Genomic DNA, 24,230 nt, shown 5'->3' with positions numbered 1-24,230 from the left:
AGAAAATACGTTCCTATTTCCATCAGTGGGTCATCAATGGGTCATTGGGTAGCACAGTGGCACAGTGGTTAGCACTGTCGCCTCACAGCAAGAAGGTCCTGGGTTCGAACCCCGGGGTTGTCCAAACTTGGGGTCATCCCAGGTCGTCCTCTGTGTGGAGTTTGCATGTTTGTGGTGGGTTTTCTCCGGGTGCACCGGTTTCCCCCACCATCAGAAAGACATGCATGTTAGGGTTAATACTCCTGTCTGTGTCCCTGATCCAGGCATGGCAAGACCAACTGGAGTTGGTCCCCGGGTGCTGCACAGCGGCTGCCCACTGCTCCTAGCTACACAGCTAGGATGGCTTAAATGCAGAGTGTAATTTCCCTACAGGGATCATTAAAGTATCCATCCATTCCCATTCCATTATCCAAACCGCTTATCCTGCTCTCAGGGTCGCGGGGATGCTGGAGTCTATCCCAGCAGTCATTGGGCGGTAGGCAGGGAGACACCCTAGAAAGGCCGCCAGGTCATCAAAGGGCATTTTATACATACATATATAAAAATAAAAATAAAATAAAAAATAAAATCTGTTGAAACTGTGGCGTTTCAGGCTTCTCGGTGTACACATCACAGACACCCTCACGTGGTCTCTTAACACCAGTTGCATCCTGAAGAAGGCACAGCAGAGATTGTGTTTTCTGAGGCGTCTCAAGATTTTTGGCTTGAGCACCAAACCTCTTATGAGCTTTTATGGCAGTACCATGGAGAGTGTCTTGACAGGCTGTATCAGTGTGGTTTGGCAACCTGACTGCTCAGCACTGCAGACTGCTGCAAAGGACTGGAAAGACAACAGCAAAAATCATTGGCATGGATCTAGCACAGCTTCATGATATTTACACCACTCGCTGCAAAAGGAAAGCCCAAAACATCATTAAGGACACCAGCCACCCCGCTCATGTTCTGTTCTCACACCTTCCATCTAAAAATGTTACCGAAGCATCAAATCACACCCCCCCCATCTCAGTAATAGTTTCTTTCCACAGGCAGTCAGGTTGCTGAACACCTGACGCATCCATCCCTATGCACCTTGTATTGTTGTGTTATCATGTATTATATATGAATTCACTGCTTGCATAGTCTATGTAGGTCTGCAGTGTTTTGTTTGGGTTTTTGGGGGGATGGTGTGTCCTTTGTGTCCATTGTCTTTGTGTCCTTTGTGTTAAGGCAGAGAGAGCTAGAGCACAAGAATTTCATTGTATTCTACACATGACAATAACATGCATGTCTTTTGATGGTGGAAGGACACCCACGCAGACACGGGGAGAACATGCAAACTCTACTCAGAAAGGACCTGGGACGGCCTGGGGTTCGAACCCAGGACCTTCTTGTTGTGAGGCAACAGTAAGCCGGCTGTATTTACACGTGGGATGACTGCTGGGATAGGCTTGGATGGATGGATGGATGGATGGACGGATGGATGGATGGATGGATTGATGGATGGATGAATGAATGAATGGATGGATGGATTGATGGATGGATGCTGTTTCATTAATATCTATCAGACAATAAGCCGCTATACACTCACTGGCCACTTTATTAGGTACACCTTGCTAGTACCGGGTTGGACCCCCTTTTGCCTTCAGAACTGCCTTAATCCTTCGTGGCATAGATTCAACAAGGTACTGGAAACATTCCTCAGAGAGTTTGGTCCATATTGACCTGATAGCATCACGCAGTTGCTGCAGATTTGTCGGCTGCACATCCATGATGCGAATCTCCCGGTCCACCACATCCCAAAGGTGCTCTATTGGATTGAGATCTGTTGACTGTGGAGGCCATTTGAGTACAGTGAACTCATTGTCATGTTCAAGAAACCAGTCTGAGATAATTCGAGCTTTATGACATGGCGCATTATCCTGCTGGAAGTAGCCATCAGAAGATGGGAACACTGTGGTCATAAAGGGATGGACATGGTCAGCAACAATACTCAGGTAGGCTGTGGCGTTGACACGATGCTCAATTGGTACTAAGGGGCCCAAAGTGTGCCAAGAAAATATCCCCCACACCATTACACCACCACCAGCAGCCTGAACCGTTGATACCAGGCAGGATGGATCCATGCTTTCATGTTGTTGACGCCAAATTCTGACCCTACCATCCGAATGTCGCAGCAGAAATCGAGACTCATCAGACCAGGCAACGTTTTTCCAATCTTCTATTGTCCAATTTTGGTGAGCCTGTGCGAATTGTAGCCTCAGCTTCCTGTTCTTAGCTGACAGGAGTGGCACCCGGTGTGGTCTTCTGCTGCTGTAGCCCATCTGCCTCAAGGTTCGACGTGTTGTGCGTTCAGAGATGCTCTTCTGCATACCTCGGTTGTAATGAGTGGTTATTTGAGTTACTGTTGCCTTTCTATCAGCTCGAACCAGTCTGGCCATTCTCCTCTGACCTCTGGCATCAACAAGGCATTTTCGCCCACAGAACTGCCGCTCACTGGATATTTTCTCTTTTTCTGACCATTCTCTGTAAACCCTAGAGATGGTTGTGCGTGAAAATCCCAGTAGATCAGCAGTTTCTGAAATGCTCAGACCGGCCCGTCTGGCACCAACAACCATGCCACGTTCAAAGTCACTTAAATCACCTTTCTTCCCCATTCTGATGCTCGGTTTGAACTGCAGCAGATCGTCTTGACCATGTCTACATGCCTAAATGCATTGAGTTGCTGCCATGTGATTGGCTGATTAGAAATTTGCGTTAACGAGCAGTTGGACAGGTGTGCCTAATAAAGTGGCCGGTGAGTGTATATGGAGTTGAGTCAGTCCAAATCAGAATCAGAATCAGATTTATTGGTCATGTAAGTTTGCACACACATGGAATTTGGCTCCAATTTTGTTTCTCTCAGTGTACTTAACATAGAATAACAACACAAAAACACAACAATCTTCAGATATATACACAAGGGTTGATTATATACAGTACTATCGGATCAAACAGGATGCTACACTTTGTCCTTGAGATGGCGGTCAGAATGCATATATTGAATATATTCTCCAATGCATGACATGCAAACACACATGGAGACTGTGTACCAAAATAAAAGGGGTGCATTGTTACTCCTGGCCGCCTGCTGTCAGGGATATAACCAGTAATTTGTGTAATGCATGTGCAGTCAGAGCCAAATGGCCTACCGCCATTGAAGGCTATGTTCAATCCACACTTTATATTTAGCTTTATTCTGACCGACCTGACTGACGTGCTTCTTTCTTTTCTTCTCAATTGCGCAGGGGTTATATTTTTTAGAGCAGAGTAAACACAATAAGACATATATGAACACACCTTTTCATTTACGATATGGGCCGGTTTTGTAAGTGCTCCTCGATCACAATATGTGGGGCATGTGGCTGTCTCAGTCTGAACAGTAAAATCAGAACTAATGAGGATCTTATGTCCCACGGATCAATACTATCATCTCTCTGTATTGGTGGGCTCAACATAGCCCACCACCATAGCTCGATGGATTGATCAGACCAGACAGGAAAAAGATGGAGATGGAGGACAGGGGGGTCCAGGTAGCATAGTGGTCTATCCCGTTTCCTACCAACACGGGGATCCCGGTTCGAACCCCCATGTTACCTACGGCTTGGCCGGGCGTCCCTACAGACACAACTGGCCATGTCTGTGGGTGGGAAGCCGGATGTGGGTATGTGTCCTGGTCGCTGCACTAGCGCCTCCACTGGTCAGTCCAGGTGCCTGTTCGGGGGGGTGGGAATAGCGTAATCCTCCCACGCGCTACGTCCCCCTGGCGAAACTCCTCACTGTCATGTGAAAAGAGGCGGCTGGCGACTCCACATGTATCAGAGGAGGCATGTGGTAGTCTGCAGCCCTCCCCGGATCGGCAGAGGGGGCAGAGCAGCAATTGGGGGGAAAAAAAGGGGGTGGGGGTGGGGAAGATGGAGGACAGTATTGACTGAAGTCGGTGGGAAAACAGGGAATTCATTGTTTGTGGAGAATACTCTACTCAAGCTAAACTCAAGGGCACATATACGCACCGCAGTTGTGTACTGCCATGACAAACCTGCTGGTGGGCATTTGTTTTATGTATGAGCGTTTCAGGTCAGACGTCTGTTCTCACAAATGAATATGAAAAGTGACACACACACACACACACACACACACACACACACAAAAAGGAAACTGAGCAGAAAATGGGAAATTGAGCATTAAGGTCTGCAGTGTGGATGTAGTCTGATAGCTTCATGGTGTATAGGGTTGAAGTAGGAGAGAGAACAACCCACTGTCTCGTGGGAAATGAATTGGACACATGACAACCTGCAAGCTAAAATATGTGGAATTGAAAAGTATTTAAGTTTACATCTAAATTAGGGCTGGACATGTAGTAACTCTAACCCCAGACTGGTTATTCCTGGACTGTCACACAGGGGCTGGTTACAGACCCACTCAGCTTTGGCTTTAAAATCCTAGTTGCCTCATTAATTACTGATCGCTACATAACTTGTGGCAAAGGGTGGGAGATCTGGGAGTTCAAGTCCCTGTTTTTTTTTTTTGCAGAAATCTGCTCAAAACTTGCTTGAATATTGGGTGGCATGGCCATCACCAGAGACCGCATCTCTGCTGGGAGGAGGGAGTTCATTGAGCAGCAGGAAGAAAGACATCGGTATAAACAATTTCCAGGTATTTCCAGGTAACAAAAATGCAAATGTCCAGAAACTAAACAACACACATTTGTGTCTCCATTGCCTGACGGCTGGCCGGCCCTCTGATGTGTACGTAACATGAATACAATCTGGGAGTTCCCTCTTTGGGTCAACTTTGGGCTAAGCCACGTTTAGCAACGCCTCATTGATATTTAACGAAGTAGTAACACTGCCGGGCATCTGGGTAGTGTAGCGGTCTAGTCCGTTTCCTGCCAACACAGGGATCGCTGGTTCGAATCCCTGTATTACCTCCAGCTTGGTCGGGCGTCCCTACAGACACAATTGGCCGTGTCTGCGGGTGGGAAGCCAGATGTGGGTATGTGTCCTGGTCGCTGCACTAGCGCCTCCTCTGGTCAGGCGGGGAGAGTAGGGTGATTGGCCAGGTGCAATTAGGGAGAAAAAAAGTGGGGGGGAGTAGTAACACTGTTGGCACACAGCCCGTCTCACCTGCAAACACAAACAGATGGCTGCACTGATATTTCATTTTAGTTACATTCCTGGAGTACAATCCTCTATAAATGGCTCTAAAATGTGAGTCGTGATTTGTGTGTGTGTGTGTGTGTGGGTGTGTGTGTGTGTGTGTGTGTGTGTGTGTGTGTGTGTGTGTGTGTGTGTGTGGTTCGTTTACATTCTACTCTATTCGACGGCCCAGTGGTCAGCACTGTTGCCTCACAGCAAGAGAAGGTCCTGGGTTCGAACCCCAGGCCGTCCCAGGTCCTTTCTGTGTGGAGTTTGCATGTTCTCCCCGTGTCTGTGTGGATTTCCTCCGTGTGCTCCGGTTTCCTCCCGCCATCAAAAAGACATGCATGTTAGGGTTAATACTCCTGCCTGTGCCCCTGAGCAAGGCAGTGGAAAGAAGAGCTGGAGTTGGTCCCCGGGTGCTGCAGCTGCCCACTGCTCCTATACAATAGGATGGGTTCAATGCGTTTAACATTTAATTGTAAGAAAATAATTCGTTGTAAGAGTAAAATGACAAAATTAAGTGGCTTTCGTTCGTCGCTCTTCTATTCGAGCTCTGTAAACAGTCTGTATAAGTGCAGCAGGTCAGTAACTATTCTTCATAATGTCAACCGCAGGTTCTTTTAGGGTGCAGATGTTTTTCTTTACAGGGGGCAGGAGGGGGCCAGATCCTTGATTTCCCCTTCAACTTGCCAAGAAAAATTATAGTCCACTCTGCAACTTGGCAGATATTGGCCTAAAAAGGGGACGATGAAACTTTTCCATTCCGTCACTGTTCAACCGCAGCCAAGATTGTCTCGGCTTTTTTTCTTCTTCTTCTTCTTTTTTTTAAACACATTACGTCATGTTTTAGGCTTGTAGTATCTTGATGCAAATCTAAATAAGTGAAAAGACACCTTTTGCATGTAACCTCACAAGGAACAGAAAAAAAATAATGGTTAGGTGAAAAGTATGAGTTTTACAGAGTGCAGGTTTTTCATAGCTTTTTTTTAAAACAGGGCTCTCGCTACCTTGCAGCCTCGGTGCATATAAAATCTCACATAAATTTTAATGTTGTATTTTACAACAAGAAGCCGACAGTCCGTAACTTATCAAATATAGATTGTAATTGCATCCTATTTGAAACTAACCATTACCGTTTATGGGGGGAAAGGAGCATTTTGCTTTGCAAAGAAACCAAAGGCTTCATGTAATTCCCAGTCAGGAGGGCTTTGTATAACAGCGTCACAGCGTGAGGCCTGTCGATATGTATGTTAACAACACAACGGAGGGCCCTGACAGACATCTAGACACTATATGTGGTGTGGTAAATGGGAGAGAGGGCAGTATCTGATAAGATGCACTCTCTCGTGAGTATGTTAGAACATCAAATATAGGTAACGGGGTCATCCCGAAGCTGTGTTCTGTCCTCAGTTTGACATTTCCTCCCCGTGACCTAAAACTGCTCAAAAATCAGCTGCAGCACGTGCCATGCACTTGTTGGAAATTTAGGTCAATACTGTTGCAGTCAGATGAAAATGGAAAAAGAAAATGTAGTTTTTTTTTTTAGAATAGAAGATCCTTCCTTATTAGATTGAATATGGCAAACTTCCTATGGCATTTTATTTTGACTGAGCATCTACAGCTAAAGGATAAAACTTAAAAAATTAAATTCCGTTAGAATTTCACCCAGTTTTACTCTTACCTTGCATTACCCAAATATCACACTTCTCAATTATGTATAGGCATTTTTAAAAGTGCTGCTGATTCTACTACTACTACTACTACTACTACTACTACAACTACTACCACTGCTATTACAACTACTACTACTACTACAATTACTACCACTGCTATTACAACTACTACTACTACAACTACTACAACTACTACAACTACTACCACTGCTATTACAACAACTACTACTACTACAATTACTACCACTGCTATTACAACTACTACTACTACAACTACTACAACTACTACCACTGCTATTACAACAACTACTACTACTATTACAACTACTACCACTGCTATTACAACTACTACTATTACTACTACTACTGCTACTATGACTACAACAATTACTACTATTACAACAACTACTACTATTAATAATAACAATAATAATAATAATATTAATAATAATTAACAAATAATAAGGTTTATTTGTATAACACTTCAAAACAAAGTTACAAAGTGCTTCACATACTGAAAAGGACGGGGAAAACAAGAACATTAAAAGCAGAATAAAACACAACAGAAAAGATAGGTTGACATGTATAAAATACTAGCGCAGCATGAAGTAAAGCAGCAGAGGATCAAAACACGTCCAGGAAAAACTCAAATGAACATCGACACCTCGGCATTTGGACAACGACAGGCTGATTACGTCGCGCACAGGTTTACACGCAGTCTGCGAGGACGTGTGTGATATCTGGGTGAGGTCGTAGTAAGATGCAGAGAGATAAGAGCGTACCACGATCTGCCTTGACCAAACCCAAAGGGAGGTACTGTGAAGAGGGTGGAGGACTGAACTCAAAGGACTTTTAAGGCACAACGATGTATTTTTTTTTATTATATATATCGACCTTTGCAAAACAAGCACTGAACTCTCTTACTAAAGCCGGTTGAATAAAACAGAGCAGACAGAAGTGCAGAGCGTTTCTTTGCACCTGACTGGTGGTCAAGACGCTGAGCCATGTCCAGCGCGTGTTTCTGGTGCGCCGCAGCACTGATGCTGTGCGCAACCTGCGGACAGGGCGGATGGATCATCAACTCCACGGAGTCATCGGTCTCTCCCAGGTCCAGGACCAAACGGTACATCACGCAAAGCGACATGGTTGCCATTCTGGACTACCACAACCAAGTGAGAGCCAGCGTCTTTCCACCTGCAGCAAATATGGAGTTCATGGTAAGGACTTTCTCCTTGTCGCTGGCGGCGTTTCCAAAACTGTTGGGCTATACGTGGATCCGAAAAGAGCGTCTGGGGGTCGATTCCCGAAATACTTTGCAGACATTTGTGTTTTTTTAAATGCAAAGCTACTCATTGTCTCACCCAAAAAAAAACAACATTTAGATGTCTCAGATTTTGTGGTTTCGACACAGGAAGTCGAGCACACGACGTGCGTGACGTTCAAGCGGTAAAGTCGCGTGAACACGTTGCTAGGCAACTAGGCAAACTTTATGTCAGGAGGCTAACCGTTGGTTACTCTCTTACTTTTGAAATCGTCATGCAAAGGTGTCTCGACAGAGGAAAAGACAAGACCGGGTATAGTTATTCACCAAATAAATACCACACGACTAAAACTACGATATAATCGACTTTGTACATAACTGTAGTCCACTGACTTCCGGTTTCTACTGCAGCGGTCATACCAGTTTCCTGTTTGTTGGCGTGTGCTATTGACAATGGCACATTTTTCGCGATGCCTGCAATATTTACCATGGATAAATGTCAACGACATGCACAGAAAGTTTCTGATGGTCATGTGCATGGTTGGTAGATGGTTCAGACTTCTGCTCTGCCCTCTAACGGGCTTCGCTATTGGTGTAACCGGTTATTTTTTCGCCCGGTGCGGGATTCGACACGGGGTGTACTGCACCACAAGGCGACATCGCTAACCGCTCGACTAAAGGGTCAGACCCGTTAGCTAGGGGCTAACGTGTCTTATTAGTAGTTTACAGTCGTCACCCTCCCCGGAAGCGCGCCCTCGCGCTTTGTTATTCCCGCGCTCCGAAGAGACTTCTGAGGATCTGCACACTTCCGGATCCCACCGCTGCCACCAATGTAACCGGTTATTTTCTTGCCCGGTGCGGGATTCGATACGGGGTGTACTGCACCACAAGGCGACATCACCAACCGCTCGACTAAAGGGTCAGACCCGTTAGCTAGGGGCTAACGTGTCTTATTAGTAGTTTACATTGGTTTACCCCCATCGAAGCTCCGCCTCGGCACCAGAGAAAGATCTTTGTACTCACTGCCAAATCAAGTGGTAGGGGTCACACATCGCCCCAACCCCTATAAAACCCCTTACATCTCCGCTGCTTGTCTCCCTTTTTCACTCTGCCACCTGAGCTACGGATCTTGGCTGTGAGTTCCCTGTCACCCTCCAGTGTTCCAGCTTTAAGATGTCTACTGCTTCCCTAAGACCTGTTCCGCTTATACTGCTTGGATGTTGCTTCTGGACGGCTACCAGTCCTGCTTCGCCTGCCTTGGTTGGCGGCACCAGGAGTTCGAGACCTGCCCTGCCTTCCTCTCTCTCCCTCGGGAGGAGTGGGAGAGTCAGCAGTTTTTTTGAGTCCGTCTGCCTCTTCCACGCCGGCTAGATGCCGGCACATGAAGGGGCAACAGCACGCTCCAAACCCTGGGACGACTACGAAGAGGAGGATGACGGTTGTTTCTACGGGGGACAAGGGGGAGGATCCGGCTTCCCTCTTCCTCGATGAGGATCCGCTGGTGGCACATCGGTATCCACTTGATGACCTGCTCAGCCTGTTTGCTGTGGCCACCTAAAGGATCACAACTTTGCTTCCACTGGCTCCACCCTTCTCTGCCCCCCTGGACAACTTCAGTATTGGCCTCCATGCTCAACCATGTGGTAGACCTCGAAAATGTGGTGTGTGCCCCAAGATGGCACCACTTTTCCACTACGTGCAGTATGAGTATGCATCTCTGCTCAGTGCTAAATCTGGGTGGCAGCGCCATTTTCGCAGTGCAAGTGGGCTACAGGCACCTTTGGCTGGGCCTGTCCTCCCCGAAAGAGCGCGAATGGCACCTTCTGCTTAACACGCCTCTCTCTCGTAAAACCCTCTTTAGCCCGGACATCCAGGTGTTTGTCAAACGGTTGGAAACGGCCTGGAAGGCGCTGGAGCAGGTGGGATCCCATCTTTGACCCCAGCAGCCCCTACTCAAATGCAGCAACAGCAACGTCAGTAGCTGAGGCCCCTCCATCGCTGCTTCTCCGGGGAGAGGACTTGGGACAGGACCACCACCAGTGCTAGCCACCCTCGGCCTGCTCAAGCTCCCCCACCCCACTGTCTCAACCAGGCATGCGACAGGGGCGGCAGCCCCATTTGTTCTGCAGTCCCTGGATGGAGACAGAATGTCTCTGTCTCTGGGTATAATAAAGGGCGTTATCCCACCCATTACATCCTTTAAAAAAGAGCGGTCCTAAGCATTACACACTCTGATACACAGGATGTTTCAAATGCTAGTGCTAACAGCCGTGAGAAGCGCCCCACCTAGGCTGGAGGGGATGTCTCCCCTTCTCCCTTAGGTGAGGCGAATAAGAGGCAGTCAGAGCACATTGCCCGCACTTCCCTGGCCTCCACTCCACATTCATTAGAAGCTAATGCGGCTAACTGCACTATTAGATACCAGAGGTGCTAATCTGGCTAAACATGGCCTACTAGCCTCAATGGTAGTTAGCAAGGCTAATGTGGCTACCTGCCGCCGGCTAGTTACATTGGCGTCTGGTAGGGCTAAAGAAGCTAACATTGGCCTTCTAGCTTCTTCTAAGGCTAATAGGCTTTTTATTTCACTTTGGTTAAATTGTCGCCACCTTTCCTCAATGCACACATCCCGAGCTAGGAGTGCATGTGCGAGGGACACCACTTAGGGGGTTTCTACCATGGGCAACTCCATCCCAGCGCCAGTTAGCAAATGGCCCAAGGTTGAACCTTTAGCTTTACTCGGGCCTAATGATGGCTACCATCCTTACTTTTCCACACTTCCATGTTTACCAGTGACTTCGGTTGTGAGGGCTGTGTGCAGGTAATCCCATCTACCCTTGCGGTACAGGACAATGATGATGACCAAGACAAGATGGCTACCGAGCAGCTTCCCAGACGAGCTAGCTCACTGCCTTGAACTAAGGTTGCCAACTGTTCCTTAAAATAAGGAATCGTTCCTTATTATGTATAATATATATATATATATATATATATATATATATATATATATATATATATATGTGTGTGTGTGTGTGTGTGTGTGTGTGTGTGTGTGTGTGTGTGTATGTATGTATAGTGTAAGGCACATTATATTTGTTATGCCATGCCATGCCATCCCGTCCATCCAACCCCCGTCCCTGTCCCCTGGTCCTTATTTCTATTTCAATGAGTTGGCAACCCTACTGCCTTCTAAGGTGAGTTTTTGTCCTTCTACTTCTGTGTAAAAAATTACTGGTTTACACACTGTTTCTTCGCCTGGCCCCAGAGCTGATCTCTTTCTGTTGTCCCCTGTGACCGGCACCGGAGGATGAAGTGAGGGAAGTGGCTGAGTCATTGTTGGCATTAGCCGATTGTCAGCCCTTTCGGCTGTTCCTTCCAATGACGGAACAGATGGGGTGGGTGGGCCTGTTTTAGTACTCCCTGCCAAACCTCTTGTGCTGTCGCTCACGGATTGTCACCCAACATGAGTGCAGCTATGCGGTCCTCTCCCCACCTGGCTTCCCCACTGAGAAAGGGCTTTGCACTACAGTTCTGCTGGCACTCTCCTCCTTTCAGTGGCGTACTTTAGACCTCCCTCTCCACTACCGCTGAGAGGGTGGCATTGTTGGGCAAAATAACCGCACTCCTCTGCAGGGGAGCCATAATGACAGTTTCCCAGCCAGGGCATGAGACTGATTTTGGACCTGTGCACCCTGAACAGCTACATTATGCAAAGACATTTTAGCATGCTGACGGTCAAGCTGCTTTTGGAATGCATCTAGCCAGGGGACTGGATGACAGCCATAGATTTGACCGATGTGTATTTCCATGTCCCCATACAGCCGCATCACAGGAAGTTCCCGTGTTTTGCGGTAGGAGAATGGATCTATCAATAGAACCGTCTCCCATTCAGATACTCCCTGGCTCCACGCACTTTCTCCAAATGTGTGGAGAGGGTGCTGGGACCATCAGGGTGAAAGGGGTAAGAATCTAGACGTACATCGGCGACTAGCGGATTCTCGCCACATCACGGCAGGAACCGGAAGCCACACAGTCTTGGTCATCCAACATGTCACAACAGAGGAGGAGGTCTGCGACACCATCTATCGCCCACTTACAATGCTGTCCTTTCATCTCTACCCAGGAGACTCAAGAAGCCTAGCCTCCAAGAACAACAGTCGGTCACTAACGGCTCCAACGACTCATGACCACCCCCAACGACTGTTGCTGCTTAACATCGGATCACAAAGAGCCATGCACATCAATAGCTCTGATAACGACGGGCGTTGCTAAACATCTGAACACAAAGAGCCATGGGCATCAATAGCTCTGATAACGACTCCAAAGAGGATAAATATCTGAGTTTCATCACCAGCCAGTCAGACTAGCTTGGTCTAGTCAGAAAGGCATGAACAGATGAAGCCTCTTGGATGAGAGGCGAAATGTCTTCACGGATATATACCAAGTCCAGTTGCACTCGATTCAATTCCTTTGGATAACATGGAAATAGTAGTTACCCTGAATGTAACTCCAGTTCCGCGTAATGTGTAGCCCTCTAACCACAAGTCCCAGTCTTTGTTGCTGAGTTTCCAGGTAAGACGAGCAGCGGAGACACAAAGGTGTTATAGGGGGTGGGGAGCTGTGTGGTCCCTACCACCTGATTGGGTGAGTGCAAAGATGTTTATCAAGGGCGAACCAATAGCAAAGCCCATTAGAGGGCTATGCATGTAGTCATAGAAGTGGAGTTACATCCAGGATAACTAGTATTTTTCTTCTGCAAATAAAAAACACCTCTCCATAATGCCTCGTAGTGGGCGTAATTTCCTGTGCACTGGTATCAAGGCAATGGACTTTTTTTTTTTACAAACATCGCTAATTTACTTATGTTTCCTCATAGGAGACAGATTAAAAAAAACCCTAGCTTTCTGTTGCTTTCAAATTTTACATATTTTTTCTTTACAATGCTAAATTTTGTTTGCTATTAATTCTATGTGGCCTTATCTTGACACTGTAACAACTGCTTTGTCCCAATCTACAATTGTAAATGTTTAATTGAACAGGTATGGGACGATGGTTTGGCGAGAATGGCTGAAGCCTGGGCTGCAACCTGTCTTTGGGAGCATGGCCCTGCTTACTTTCTCAAATTCTATGGGCAAAACTTGGCTGTCAGGACAGGAGGGTAAGGGAACGTACTTAAAGAGATACTTGCATACGTACAAAACACAGGGCCCCATGAATTTTAAGAGAAAAAGTAGGACTCGAAGGACACTTGCAGATCATGATCTCCAACACAAGTTAAAAAATGTTTTTCAACATTGACTCAGAAAAAACATCAACAAATACCTAAGAAAAAAACCCCTCTCTTTCTAACATATGTCATTAAAGTCACTGCCAAAAATGTGACCAGTAATTTACAGCAGAGGGTAAATGTACTCAAGTGAAATTCAGTGACGGAGATATCACCACACACAGCACACCTTGGTTGTTGCAGGGGCCCAGTCTATTGATTGGAGGTCAATAGATTGGAAGTCTGTGGCAAGTCATGTGTGGTTTGAGTGTTTATGGGGGGACGTGGAGAATCGGGAGCAGCACAGTTGTCAAATAAAGCACCCCTGTATCCACTTAACATCTAGATCTATATATTCATATGCGGTTTTGGTGGGCAGGGGCAGATTCTCCACGACACTCTTGTCTTCGTGTTTGACTTTGAAACTGAACTGTTGCTTTCAGCCCCTCTGAGCGCTTTTTTTTACAGTCAGTGAAGTACACCATCCTAAATAGGGATAGTTGATTTAGGTCTGGGCTTATTGTTGAATCACTTATTTTGTAAAATGAATTCCCTTAACGCTCCCAAAGGGTTTTTCCAGTGGAGTGCTTGAACCACACCACAGCCTTAGTTAGCAATGCACTACAGTCTAGCCTATTCTAGGTTTATGCTATCAGTTGTGTTCCAGTTGACATAACTGACATTATGACAAATACACACTATGCTGAGCTATGGCTAACCAAAAACCCTGACATGCAATGTGATTAGTTGTTCAGCAGGACTTTATTCATCTTTAACTTGCACATACTTAACAATTGACGAGTACCATCTTAACTAAGTCAAGCTATTATAGTACATAGTCAGTACCACTGGATTTATGGTATTGCCTCAGTGTGAACTCTTAATTCTCTTATCTCCACAGTTATCGTTCAATCCTGCAGCTGGTCAAGCCCTGGTATGATGAGGTAAAGGACTATGTGTTCCCCTACCCTCGCTTCTGCAACCCCAGCTGCCCAATGCGCTGCAATGGGCCCATGTGTGCGCACTACACCCAGGTAAAAGAGGTGATCAGCATGTGATGGAATGCTCTTAATGGTTTTTTTTTCTTTTTCTGAAATTGGTAAGAGGAAGTAAGCCTCTGCCACCAGGCAGTGTGGGAGGTTATGATGCGACAGAATGACTATCTTGTCATTACAAACTGCTGTAGAGCACTGGCGGCTTTCGCTATGTTTCACCCGTTTCAATTGAAATGGGCCCCGCCCTCCAAAAGTGCCCCTGACTGACATGCAAGAATTGAATAATTCACCCACTTTTTTTTAAACATATATATTGTGGCGAGCCCTGGTTATGTCATTCAATGATGACACACGAGAACCACCACTAGTGGGCGCTCGGCTGACATCTGAACAATCACTGAACTTGACTTGACCTGTCCAATACAGCAGTCAGTGAAGGTCCATGTCAGTGAGGGGAAAAGGAAACACACCCATCCTAGTCTTGATGCATGCTCAGTAATCCAGGTAAGGAAAGCCCAGAAAGATGAACCGATTCAACATCAGCAGAGACAAGAGAAATGCGCTGACTTAATCCCAAATTAAGCATTACATTAAGTACTACATTAAACGGGCCCGGGACAAGTGTGGTTATCCTAACTGGGCGTTTGTCAGAGCCAGGAAGATGCCCAAACAGTGCACCAGCCGATCAAAGTGAGGAGAAGGACAACAGCTGCCTAAACTTAATTAAACCAGTGGTGATTCTGTATGTGGCGGGAGTGTCGAAACAGTTGAGACGCATATTTTCCAAACACTGCGTCTCAGTTGCTTTCAAATCCCAAAACATGTTGCACCAGAAATTGGTCCATCCCAAGGATCGGGTCCCCCGGAACAAACAGAGCAATATAGGAGGATTGCCGTGACTTGCACATCAGGGAAACCAAACAGACGCTGGCCAAGAGGACGGCACAACACAGGAGAGCTAACACGTCAGGCCAGGACTCTGCAGTCTACACCCATCTGCAGGCCAGTGGCCACTCTTTCAGGGATGAGGACGTGCACATCCTTGATAGGGAGGAACGCTGGTTTGAATGGGGAGTGAAAGAGGCCATCTATGTGAAAAGGGAACGACCATCCCTGAGCCGGGGGGGGGGGAGGCTAAGAGTACACCTGTCACCATCTTACAATGCTGTGATTGCAAACATTCCCCAATCCTCTGTGAATAGTACACATGGCCATTGGAACTCTAATTAATGGTCACGGCAATTTGCACATGAAACCAATCACTGGTTTCGGTCGTTAGGCTACCGTATTGTTTATAAGGGCGGGGGACACCTGCAGTCAGCTTGAGACTGAAGAGGTCACTTAGATGAGTGAGGAAACGTTTCTCCCACTAAACCTTGTGTCCAGATTCAACTTTCTGGGACCCATCCTAGCGGTGCTGAAAAACAGAAAATATTACACAAGAAAACAAAACGTCCAAATACACTCCCAAAAGTGACCAACAGCGGCTTGGAGCTAGAGCAGGTCGTCCGGTAACTGGAAGTGTTGCTGGTTCGAGCCCCGGCTCCTCCTTGCAAAAACATCAAGGTGTCCTTGAGCAAGACACCTAACCCTTAACTGCTGCCGATGAGCTGGTTGTTACCTTTCTATGGTTGACACCACCACTGGTGCGTGTGTGTGTTTGTGTGTGTGTGTGTGTGTGTGTGTGTGTGCATGGGTGAATGTGAGGCATTCATTGATTGTAAATTGCTATGAGTGGCTTTTGCAGCTGGAAAAGCTTCATATAAATGCAGCCCATTTACCTCTTTCTTGGGCCCATCATCTGTTAAAGGCCTGCTGATGACTGCACCTGCACCAATGTGTATAGGCGGCGACCCACTTATTCCTCCCCCACCAATCGTAATTCCTCTCTCTAGCTTGCTCTCCCCGTCTCTCTCCTGTCTCTTCTCTCTCCAGGCCTGACCTGAGCTGTCCGTGGTGCTGAAAGAGTGCCAGGGGCAATTTGTGGTGACCTACCAGAGACACTGTTCATTCCCAAGCAAAATATGACATTGCTTTTTGTTGTTGATTTAATCTGAGGGAATTGTGTAAGATGTTTTTACGTTAGCTGATACATAACACATAGTGCTAGTCAGGGCAAAATAGTAGTTGCCCACAAAGCCAACGAGTCATGGTTTCTGTTTTTAATGAAGGGAATTGTTCGGGTTATTTTTATGTTGAGTTTTAAGCCCCAAAATATACCGTTATTGATGCAAACCAGCTGGAATCCTTCCTTTGTTTCTCTTTTTTTGCTTTTTCTTTTGTGGGGTACCCCCCCCCCCCAACATCCGCTCTTGAAACGGACCCCTCAAAAATATGTGTGCATATTTCAAGGGTAGTTGTTTTGATATTTTAGACACAGATTGTGTTGTTGGTTGATATTTTTGGGGTATTTGTGGTAAGTATGAACACGGTTGTATCAGTGTGTTGAGACTGTTGTTCCAAGAACTGTTGAGGACTTTATGTGAAAGGTGGTTTTTCTTTCCTTTGTTTTAGATGGTGTGGGCCTCCACCACCAGGGTGGGCTGCGCTGTGCACACCTGTTTTAACATGCTGGTGTGGGGAGTGCTGTGGAGAGAGGCCACCTACCTCGTCTGCAACTACTCACCCAAGTACGCCGGTACTCTCTGTATCTGTGTCTGTGTCTGTGTCTTAGTGTTCTCTGCACTTTATACCTTCTGCACAGCCTCTTCATTCCCTCCCGGTCACCTTTATTGTCCCTATCGAAACGCAGAGATGATGTTAAAAATGTAAAAACACAAGTTAGTAGTGGAAGTAGCAACACTAGTATGACATGCTTTATAATGAGTCAGTGTGAATACTGATTAATACATGAACTTATGAGCTCTTACAACATGCGTGTTAACATTAGCAGACATGTCAACGTGGGAATAACCATATTATAATTATTAAATAATCGTTAATAATGACACGAAAAGCCTGAAAGTTTAATGTTTAGGCATCAAGTTTAGGACAAAAAAAATTGGGGGGGAGGGGGTTCTTTACCTTTTTCTCCCCAGTTGTATCTGGCCAATTACCCCGCTCTTCCGGGATGTCCCGGTCGCTGCTCCACCCCCTCTGCTGACCCGGGGAGGGCTGCAGACTACCACAGGCCTCCTCTGATACATGTGGAGTCACCAGCCGCTTCTTTTCCCCTGATGGTGAGGAGTTTCACCAGGGGGACGTAGCGCGTGGGAGGATCATGCTACACCCCCCCCCAGTTCCCCCTCCTTCCCGAACAGTCGCCTCGACTGGCCTGAGGAGACGCTAGTGCAGCGACCAGGACACATCCGGCTTCCCACCCGCAGACACGGCCAATTGTGTCGGTAGGGATGCCCAACCTAGCCGGAGGTAACAGGGGGATTCAAACTGGGATTACCGTGTTGGCAGGCAATGGAATAGACCGCTATGCTACCCGGACGCCCCCTAGGACAAATATTTTGATGTAGCCAGTCTAGTTTGATAAATGCTATTAGGAAGAGGTTAAGAAGACACTGGGCACAAGCTGTGTTAATTAGAGAATTATTGATATACACTTGTTGGAAGAGTTGGCTACTTCCAACACTTGTTGGAAGACTTTAAGTGTCCTATTACTCATTTATTAACCACTATTTAGCAGCTCACCATAAAGCGTTACCGACTTCTGGTTGGTTGTAGTCATCATGGTAGAACTTAAGAACTGAAAACCACAATTAAGACATTTACAGAACAAAGCAGGTCTAGGATCTGCTCACACGGAGGTGGAGAATGATTTAGTTGGTTGTTGGTGATGCCCACTGCTGTTGCACTGTGGCTTATTTCATGTACTGGACTGAAAATGGAACAGAAAATGTGTAACGTTGCTGATCATATTCTTATTCATCCTGGAAGACCGAGCAAGTTGCTCATCTAAGATTATCAGTGTTTTCCATCAATCTAAACCTGAAGCTGTGGCCGGGCTGCAATTAGCTTACATCATTCTTTCCATTTTCCCCTCGCCTCTCATCAGCCTTGCGCTCACAACACTTGCATGACATGGATGTTGCTGTTTTTTCATAACACTCTTGGTAAACGTCAGACACTAGCCTGTTTGAAAATCCCTTAAAGGGATGCCATTTCTGGAGCTTATATACCTGACTCCTCTAGGTATTGCATAGTATTAGTTGCTTGCATGGCTATTCTCCAACATTATAGTGTCTGCTTTAGTGCTTTAGTGCTTGCTTTATAGATAACCAGGCCCACGTGACTCGGGCCTGCAGCAGTCTATCTTGTTTGAAACAGTTCCATGTATAAATATATCTATAAATATATGTAAAATGTATATATAGATATATGTGATTGATGGATTGATCTTATCTTCAGAGGAAACTGGATCGGGGAGCCGCCCTACCGTGTTGGAGTTCCTTGTTCGGCCTGCCCACACAGCTATGGAGGCTCCTGCAGCAACAACATGTGCTTCCCAACCATCCAGTCCAACTACATGTATTGGTTCAAATAAATGGAAAATGATGAAACGTGGTAAATGAGGTGAGGGGGAGTACCGAGAGGGACTACATGTAGATGGGTTTTAGCAGTCTTATTATCAATAACTGTAGTCTGTTAAAGTCAACGAAAAGTCAATCATATATGCACAACTCTTCTGAAAAAAGGCGGCTAAGGGCTGTTGAGTCTACTCGGACGCAGATTTGATGGGGAAAAAAAAGGTCTCATCTCAGCTCACAGATGGTCGAGTAATACTTAAATGGTTACTAATGGTGCTAACAACAATCTGTGAATTCAAATATTTGAATTTAAATAATTTTTTTCCTAAAATTTATTTCTGATTTTTCCCTTTTTTCTCCCTATTTAATGGCCAATCGATCCCTATTTTAATTCAAACACCCACCCTCATACTGCATGCGTTCGCCAACTGCATCTCTCCGGCCGGCAGTCTCGAAGGAGACGCCTCCCCACAATTCAAATACAGCATGATTAATGGACTTTAAGAGGTAAAACCATACAAGTAAACCAAAGAAGGTTGAATCGGTTCATCTGGACACAATGTTTATTGACAGATATGTTTCATCACTCAAGAGACCTCTTCAGTCTAAACGGACTGCGGGGACCCCCACTTCTTATAACCAATACAGGGAACGACCATCCCTGAACTGAGGGGGGGGGGGGTCCTGCCACCATTTTACAATGCTGTGATTGCAACTATTCCCAAATCCTTTGAATAGTACACATGGCCATTGAAACTCTAGTTAATGGCCACACCCATATTTGCATATGAAACTGGTCATTGGTTTCCGTCGTTACGCAGCTGTATCGTTTATAAGGGTGGGGACACCTGCAGTCAGTTTAGACTGAAGGGGTCGCTTAGATGAGTGATGAAACGTATCTGTCAATAAACGTTATATCCAGAGGAACTGATTCAACCTTCTTTGATATTCTTACCTGGATTATTGAGCATGCATCAAGACACACAAGTAGACCAAATGTTCAAGGATGTCAGTACTTAATTGGATCATTCTAACTCAGAATATTTCATTGGATAAGTTGACAGAGTCCAGATGGTTGAGGTAATCACTCTTGAGCCAATACCTATATAAAGGTGACGATGCACAGGCAAATTTTTAGAGCAAGTTTAGGAAAAACATTGCTGGCATTTGGCAGTTACTTATAGCGACCTGGACAACGGACTAAAAGGGCAACGGGCATGTGTAACACACAGATTTGACACTTGAACGGGGAGGAAAATGTATGAAATAACACATACCGCTGACATCACTGTCATCTTGGCCCCCTTGAAGGAAATAATTCTATACTCCAATTAAGTTTATCCACCGCAATTAACTAGTTTGTATTACAGGGCGGTGTATGGGTCTGTTGTGCTAAAAAGTAGAATCTGTATATATGAATATATATATTCTACTGGCATCCAACAGCTAGCTTTCTGTCAGCATTACAGCTGTATTAGTGTTGTGTTTATTGTAGACGTTACAGTTTATTTAGATTAGGTCACCTGACCAATGTTCTTGTCCCTGATTGGTTGATATCCAAACCTTGCCAGCAAAGTTTGGTGTCCAGTTAGACTTGGTAAGATATCGAAACCAATGCATTGTTGTCGTTGAGAAAATGTTGGCCCTGAATTCTGCTCTAAAACCTGTGTTTAGTCACCTTTAAGGGCAGCTATCTGGATCCATTTATGGTACTGACAGTTATTGATGAAAATATTTTGCACAAGGCACAATAATGCATTTTGGGTAAATTGTATGCAATTTAACATGACAGGAATCCTGTGAACAAAACACAATTTTGCTGTGTTAATGTTTTATAGCTTGTTAGCGAAGTGTTTGTCTGGGACCCAACATGCCCCCCCCCCCCATTTCTATACAGTGCTAGTGGCCTCATGTATTAAATGTTGCGTATGCACAAAAAGGTCTGCAAAGGTTGCACAGACATTTCTCCGTGCACAACCCTTGTGAAAAATGCGTACAGCATGAAAAGGTGCATGCTTTAAATGTAAGTATGCAAGCCTTACAGATGTGGATGATTCACTAGAGTGATTCACTCAACACTCATCTAGTTAGAACAAGTGATCTATTTAAGTTTATCCAGTGGAAATAAGCTCCTTGTTTCTTTATTCCAAAACCATTATGTCAGAAGCAGTGTTGTCTTCAAGTGGCAGTTTAAATGACATCGTGGGCTTAATCGGTGCAATTTACATACGTAAGTAAAGTCAAGGCATTTTATGAATCCACACTGAGCGAGAGTATAAAACGTAAATCTCATGGTGGTGTCTAACGACGTGCAATAAGGACTTTTGCACATTTGGATGGGATTGCTGGTGGCAGACTTTGTGGAGAGTGAGTTTTAGGGGACCACCAACAGGGTTTTTGGCCCCTGGTAATGACTAGCTAATGAGTAGATGTTAACTGCTGCATGTTGTTGGTATTGGGGTGAATGAGTCCCTCCTTCAGAATGCAACAGAATGTGTTTCCTGTACCAGCGAGTTGCTTAAAATGTTGATATACCGGATAGGATAAAGTGATTCGGCTGGTTTGAACAAAAAAAAAAAAGAAGCACCACTTTGGTTTTGTTCCTGCAGCATGCACAGGCCTACGAGGAAATTAGCTGAATTCCTTGTTCCCTTGTTAAAGCCTGTCTACCGAGTCACACACTTAGCGGAGTGGCCTTGTGGCGAGGCGTCCCCGCTTTTTCCTACTTTTTACAAGTTGGAGAGGCGTTTCTACAAATCAAGAAAAGTATATTTTTAGACCAAATCAACTGCTATGCAGCACAATATGGTGGAAAATCATGGAATCACCCTTATCCCCCTGTCAAAAGGCCAGAAAAAGCTTGCTCTCCTCCCAAACTGCCTATTTCATGCAAATCCTGCTGGATTGCTCTGTGTTCTGATAGGGCTCCATTTTTGACAAGATTTTTTTCAGCGAACTGCTGATTTCAGCTAAAGCAGAACCCATTCCCCTCAGCTGAAAAGGCAACATGGATCTCATTTCTCTTGATCCGGGCCTAACGTTATCCATCAAGCAAAATGTGCCTGGCGAGTGTGCAAGGACCCAGCTGACTGGGCCGCTCTCTTACAGGCACCGGGAAGGAAAACATCATCCTCCCATTTTAAGCTGCCGCAGCTCCAGTTGCAGCAAATTCAATTCACTTTTGCGGGGGTGGGGTGGGGGGGGCGGTGCATCATGGTGAGTTAATGGTTAAAGATGTTTGCATAGCAACAGGCTCCTGGGTTTCAACTCCATCTTTTATGAGTCTCAATGTTCTCCTTCAGTTGATGCGGCTTTCCTCTCGGCACTCCAGTTTCCTCTCACAGTCCAAAGACGTGTGTGTGTGCGGTGAACTGGAGATTGGAAATTTGCAGTATGTTTGTGTGTGTCGGCCCTGTGATGGACTGGCAACTCGTCCATGGTGCCTCCCTGCACTCCATTGCATATGTAACATAATGTGATGTACTGCTGCGGAGACTCTCTGCCACTACATATTAGCTCATGCTAACCTCACAAAAAGCCCTCCCTGCTGTCCACTCCACAGCCTAGTGTGTAGATATCCCTATTCTGTACATTTTTTCTCCTCCCTGCTTTTGCCTTTTTTTTTCAAAGAAGGGATCTGACAGGGCGTCCGGGTAGCGTCGCAGTCTATTCCGCTGCCTACCGACACGGGTATCGCGGGTTTGAATCCCCGTGTTACCTCTGGCTTGGTCGGGCGTCCCTACAGACACGATTGCCCGTGTCTGCGGGTGGGAAGCCGGATGTGCGGTATGTGTCCTGGTCGCTGCACTAGCGCCTCCTCTGGTCGGTCGGGGCACCTGTTCGAGGGGACAGGGGGGAATAGCGTGATCCTCCCATGCGCTACGAAATTCCTCACTGTCAGGTGAAAAGAAGCGGCTGGTGACTCCACATATCGAAGGAGGCATGTGGTAGTCTGCAGCCCTCCCCGGACCAGCAGAGGGGGTGGAGCAGCGACCGGGACAGCTCAGAGAGCGGGGTAATTGGCCGGGTACAAGAAAAGAAGGGATCTGACAAACGAACCCATTTATATATATATGAGCATTATAAATGAGGGGGATTTAACAACCACTTGGGGCTAATCATAGGAGGTAATGGGTCGGGAGGAAACACTTGTTTACCTGGGCCCAATTACAACTTGATAGAGATTTATGAAGGGAAGTCTGCAGACTTGATGGCCTACAAAACGTGGGTACGATTTCTGGCATATCACTTCACCGGTTTCTGCGTACAGGGCCTTTTAGCAGCAGGCTACACAAAGTTTTATACCCGAGGTCCCAGGCAGTTAACATGATGCTGGTTTTTTAAAAGGTGCTATCATTGTCTAACTTGAAAATGCCATTTAACGTCCGTAGACTCTTTTCGTTGTCAGTATTCACACATCGCTCAATGAATAGCATCCAATATAGCAATCTGGATGACTCCAAACGAACGAGCACATTTCTTAAAATGTATAAGCTAAGACAGAATGAAATATTGAAATATTGACACTGTATATGTATATTCAAAGTGTGATTATAAGTCATCGAAATAAAGTAGAAGCATTTGGTTCACTCTGGCTACCCTCAATGGTCTTTTATTGTTTGTCACTCAAAAACCCCTACAGAGGTATGCGCTACTGTCATTGTAATTTAATTATATATATGTGGCACATGTATATATATATATATATATATATATATATATATATATATTTGCAGCATGGTGACGCGGCGGTTAGCGCAGTTGCCTCACAGCAAGAAGGTCCTGGGTTTGAGGTCCGGGGCAGTCCAACCTTGGGGATCGTCCTGGGTCATCCTCTGTGTGGAGTTTGCAAGTTCTCCCCGTGTCTGCGTGGGTTTCCTCCAGGTGCTCCGGTTTCCTCCCACAGTCCAAAGACATGTAGGTCAAGTGAATCGAACTAAATTGTCCTTAGGTGTGAATGTGTGCGTGCGTGCATGCGTGCGTGTGTGTGTGTGTGTGTGTGTGTGTGTGTGTGTGTGTGTGTGTGTGTGTGTGTGTGTGTGTGTGTATGTGTGTGTGTGTGTGTGTGTGTGTGTGTGTGGGCCCTGTGATGGCCTGGTGGCCTGCCCAGGGTGTCTCCCGGCCTGCTGCCCAATGACTGCTGGGATAGGCTCCAGCATCCCCGCGACCCTGAGAGTAGGGTAAGTGGTTTGGATAATGGATGGATATATATAGACACACACACACACACACACACACACACACACACACACACACACACACACACACACACACACACACACACACACACACACACACACACACACACACACACACACACACACACACAAACACTATATACATATTTTCAATTCAATTTATTGTCATTGAAAACAATGTGCAGGCACATGTTAAAAAGGAAATA

The 24,230-nt window shown here is 45.9% G+C and overlaps 1 protein-coding gene across 1 annotated transcript; it reads left to right on the top strand.

The window, feature by feature from the left end:
* The first annotated feature begins 7,833 nt into the window (after positions 1–7,833).
* LOC130124428 (peptidase inhibitor 15-like) lies at positions 7,834–18,843 on the top strand. Its single transcript, XM_056293886.1, has 5 exons — positions 7,834–8,046; positions 13,127–13,245; positions 14,255–14,387; positions 16,863–16,978; positions 18,708–18,843. The coding sequence occupies exons 1-5, from the start codon at positions 7,834–7,836 to the stop codon at positions 18,841–18,843; spliced, it is 717 nt and encodes a 238-aa protein (XP_056149861.1).
* The last annotated feature ends 5,387 nt before the right edge of the window (positions 18,844–24,230 follow it).

This window comes from Lampris incognitus, chromosome 14, assembly GCF_029633865.1.
Source record: "Lampris incognitus isolate fLamInc1 chromosome 14, fLamInc1.hap2, whole genome shotgun sequence".
Lineage (NCBI taxonomy): Eukaryota > Metazoa > Chordata > Actinopteri > Lampriformes > Lampridae > Lampris > Lampris incognitus.
The sequence above is the reverse complement of the archived record's forward strand: the minus strand, read 5'-3'. Positions and strand labels throughout refer to the sequence as shown.

What these genes read in the sequence shown, in the direction of transcription:
- LOC130124428 (XM_056293886.1), top strand. Translation starts at nt 7,834, where the DNA reads ATGTCCAGCGCGTGTTTCTGGTGCGCCGCAGCACTGATGCTGTGCGCA. An exon ending in CAGCAAATATGGAGTTCATG is followed by an intron (nt 8,047 to 13,126) that starts GTAAGGACTTTC and finishes TTAATTGAACAG; the next exon opens with GTATGGGACGATGGTTTGGC. An exon ending in TTGGCTGTCAGGACAGGAGG is followed by an intron (nt 13,246 to 14,254) that starts GTAAGGGAACGT and finishes TTATCTCCACAG; the next exon opens with TTATCGTTCAATCCTGCAGC.